The sequence below is a fragment of the Echinops telfairi genome, unplaced genomic scaffold, assembly GCF_000313985.2.
Source record: "Echinops telfairi isolate 266 unplaced genomic scaffold, ASM31398v2 ScPeMD7_9;HRSCAF=40, whole genome shotgun sequence".
Taxonomy (NCBI): Eukaryota; Metazoa; Chordata; class Mammalia; order Afrosoricida; family Tenrecidae; genus Echinops; species Echinops telfairi.
The window spans coordinates 57,692,066-57,695,819 of NW_022103906.1; the positions used below are offsets into that span (position 1 = coordinate 57,692,066).

The window sequence follows — 3,754 nt, forward strand, 5'->3', positions numbered from 1 at the left end:
AGGGCGCCCCGCGCGGGGCAGGCGGGCTCGGCGCCCAGGCGGGCCTTGGACTGCAAGAAAGCGAGGATGCGCGCGTACTTGGTGTCCTTGGTTTCCAGGCGCTCCACGGTGGTGAGGTAGTGCACCAGGTTCTTCATGCACTCGTGGTAGCCGTAGTGGAAGTAGTTGGCGAACTCCGCCAAGAGTTCTGCTGGCAGGGCGAGCAGGAAGGGAGGAAAAAGAACCCCGAGGTTTGGCCCTGCCCCACTGCGAGGCTGAGGCCAGGGCCAGGCGCCTCCCCTCGCGTTCTCGGGTCCAGAGCCTCCCCGAGTCTGGAGGCTGGAAAAGCACGAGTCACCGTTCTCGTCTTCCCTAAGAGCTTCACTCCAACCTTCCCTGCCTTAAGGCCCAGGACCCCATCCGCGCCTCCCTCCTCCCCAAACATCTAAGGGCACGCGGCGCCACCAAGGCCCCCCGCCCTTTCCCCCCGAGAAATCCGCTCCCCGGTACTGTCGCCCGCGGTGTCGCCCGGGCGGGAGAGGCGCCTTTAATGGATCTCACCACCACCCCCGCAACCCCCATCCCCACCCTCATTTCCTGCACGCAAGGGTGGCGCGCGCATCTGGCCCATGTTTGACGTTCCCGACCTGCGCCCACCTTTTTCCCTGCCGCGGGGAAAGTCAGCCGAGTGCAGGGCTCTCAGGTACTGAACCGTCATCTCCAGGATCTCCGCCTTCTCCAGCTTCCCCGAACTCTGCGAAAGAAGGCAGGGCTGTGGGCGGAGGGCCAACAGCGCGGGCTGGGTCAGGTCGGGAGCCGACGGGCCAGCGGGAAGGCGTCCCAAGGCTGCAGAGGGTTCCCAGTTCCAGGCACTGGCCAACGTTACCTGCTTCGCCAAGGCCATAGGCACGGTCTTGCCCAGCTCATTCAAGCAGCGGTTGATCCTGTCCCTTCTCCGCTTTTCTATCACTTTGTGGGACACAGGGGTTCTCTGCGAACAGAGGTTTGTACCTTTAGGATGGTGTTGCCCAACCAAACCCGCCCTCCAATTCAAAGCTGTCGCTGCGTGTCAATCATCTTCCCTGCCCTACATGATCTCCAGGGGTTCGGCCCAGGAAGCGACCCCTGCCGCTTCAAACTTGGGCCAGATGAACTCATAACCTCTCACGCCCAGGTCTGTGCGCCTCCCTTTCCTACTCCCTACCCAGCCTGGCCACACCACCCAGCTGAGCACCAGGGCTTCGGGGAGGTAGCCGTCAGCCTCCTGTCCTGGGTGGGTTCCTTCCTGGTTGAAGACTCTCCTCTCTCCATCTCTAGTCCCTTTTCAAACCACTTGGAATTCCTCCCACGACAAGTCCCGTGCGGTCACGTTTCTGTCACCGGTCCAGCCAGGTGGCCGCTCGTGAAGTCAGGCGCCTCCACCAACCACTAGGGCGCAAGGGCGCGAGGGCTCAGCAGACTCACTTTGCGCTCCTTGAACTTGTCTGACATCCTGGTGTGGATGTACCCTTGGGAAAGGCGGTGGCCCCTGGCACCCGTCCTCCTTCCGCCTCGCGTGCCTCCTTCAGGGTCCCAGGTAGACTGAAGTCTCTAAACTCGGAAAGGCTCCTTTATAAAGCGGTCATCTAGGCCCCCGAGTGCATTCACCCGTTGAATTATTCCATAGGATTAGGGAAGCTGCGTTTGGGGGATGTACGCATTCAAGATGAGTTTTGAAGAAGTTAGGGGGGGAAACAGCAGCCAAGGGGGGCAAGTTGGGGGCAGATCAGCATTGTTAATCCACGTGGCCCTTCAAAGGACACGTGATAGGCCCGGGAATAACATTTGCATGCAACAGGCCCGGCGGGAAAAGGTGGCAGTAAAGCGGCGGGGCGGGCGAGCTAGCGCCTGCAGCAGGCGCGGAGCGCAGGGGCGCAGCGACCGCGGGCACCCGGGGGGCGAGGACCCTCACAAAACAGTGTCGCCTGCTTTAGTCCCACCGCTGAGTCTCACACGATCGCCTGTTTATAAATCCCAGCCAGCCCGCCGTCGCAGCGCCGAGTGCGTTTTAAAGCCTGTCCAGAGTCATTAAAGTAATTAAGTAAGCCTTTAATAGGCTGTTCCGCCAGGTTCAAGGGAGAGCTCTTGGAGACGGAGGCGCCCCGTTTGTTCCCAGGCTTTTCTCACACGACTTGGTGACACGTCCATCTCCCCCCTTTTTGTTTACACCGCTTTATTTGTCCGGACATCTCGGCAGGTGTGGGGCTGCGGCTGGCACACGAGGCTCTCGCCTCTCCTCTCCCCTCCCGCAGGCCTTTGGCACGCGACGCTCCCCCCAACTCCCTGTCCCTGTCGCCTGCTTTATTTTCTCTCTGCCCCCCCTGACCCCCGCCTCCGTTCTCTCTTCGCTGGGGGAAGAAGCTCAATTTGTAGCCTATTATCCTATACAAAAATGTCCATTGAAAAGTATGAATAGTTTCATTGGGCTAAATTTTAATAATGCCAGAGGGTGGGGGCGTGTGGATGGGGGGAGGAGGTGGACTGGAGTATGATGGGAGGGGTGAGCGGCAACACGGAGAGGAGTGGGCCGAGAAGAAAGGGGGGAATGCAGCTGGCCCCGGCGAGCATTATGCGACGTCACCTGCGAGAGGGGGCGCCTACAGACCCCTATTCATTTGCCTAATTTTGGTCAATTTAACAAACTTCAGGAGAAATTATTGTGGCTTTGTCAGGGAGGGTGAAGCCTTCTGATCGAATTAACAGCATGTTTTGATCCGGTAAATGTCATTAGAAAGGGAGAAACAATCGCGCTTAGAGGGCTGTGGGTAATGCGCGCAAGTGGAGACGCCAAAGCGCACGGCTCACAAAGGCAGCAAGTAGCTGCCACAGGGAACTTTTGTACCCGCCCATCGCCCAAGTTTTGACACAAAAAGGCATTATTTCATACTTGAATACGTTTAATCCAACGATTGTCTATTTTCTGCAAACATATTTTCACAGCATTGTTAACTTTTTATGTCCCCCTTTCGCGGGCGCTTTTCTGAACGTTTGGGGGCGGGAGAGCGCAGACACTTTGGGCATCAATATTTGTCACTGAAAAGGGACCCGTGAAGTTAGGGAAGTTGATCTCTTTTTTATGGTTTTAGAGAACGAGCATATCAGGGGAGGAGGAGGGAGGAAAGGCGCGCATAGAAACGAGGGGGGGAAATTGCTGGAAGGGCCCAAGGGGAAGGAGGGGGCTGCGGCTGCGCCGGGAACCAGCTTGGCCGCCTGCGCCTCGGTGGGCAGCGGGGCCCAGCGGCCGGGGGCCTCCTCCCCCACTGGCCTGACTTGCTTGCTTCCCTCCGCTGCCTCGAAACCCACACTCTGGCGTCTCTGAGTTTGAGGGGTGTGGTGGGGGAGATCTTTCTTACAGCTGAAAGCCATAGAACTTGTTTTCAATAAAGAGGCGCCGAGCTCCAGTCTTGGTCATTTGTTTCCATCTGGGAACAATGGAAGCCTCGCCTTCTCTATCTTCCCCTCCCTTTCTACCCAGCACCCTACCTACATGCTCTCGATTCTGCACAACGATGTCACGGCCCAGGTCTCCCTTTGGGTTTTCTTAGTCCTGCGCAGAGCGGAGCCTGCATTCCAGAGCGCTGGAGCACCCAGGACGCAAGAGTCTTTGGCCCGCGGCTTCGAGGCCTCTGGGCAGCGAAGGGCCCCGCTGCAGCCGCCCGGAGGTGCGGGAGCCGGGCCGAGCCTAGGACCCCCGCCCCCGCCCACCTGAGCGTTCTTTCTCCGCTTGGCTTCCAGT

At 58.9% G+C, this 3,754-nt stretch overlaps 1 protein-coding gene across 1 annotated transcript in view; it reads right to left on the bottom strand.

The window, feature by feature from the left end:
• HELT (helt bHLH transcription factor) overlaps positions 1–1,470 on the bottom strand; it is a 3,128-nt gene extending 1,658 nt beyond the window's left edge. Inside the window, exons 1-4 of the mRNA XM_004696466.2 lie at positions 1,444–1,470; positions 866–970; positions 637–733; positions 8–190 (exon numbers count right to left, since the gene is read on the bottom strand). Coding sequence (XP_004696523.1) covers positions 8–190; positions 637–733; positions 866–970; positions 1,444–1,470 — 412 coding nt within the window. The remainder of the gene's footprint in view (positions 1–7; positions 191–636; positions 734–865; positions 971–1,443) is intronic.
• Between the last annotated feature and the right edge of the window lie 2,284 nt (positions 1,471–3,754).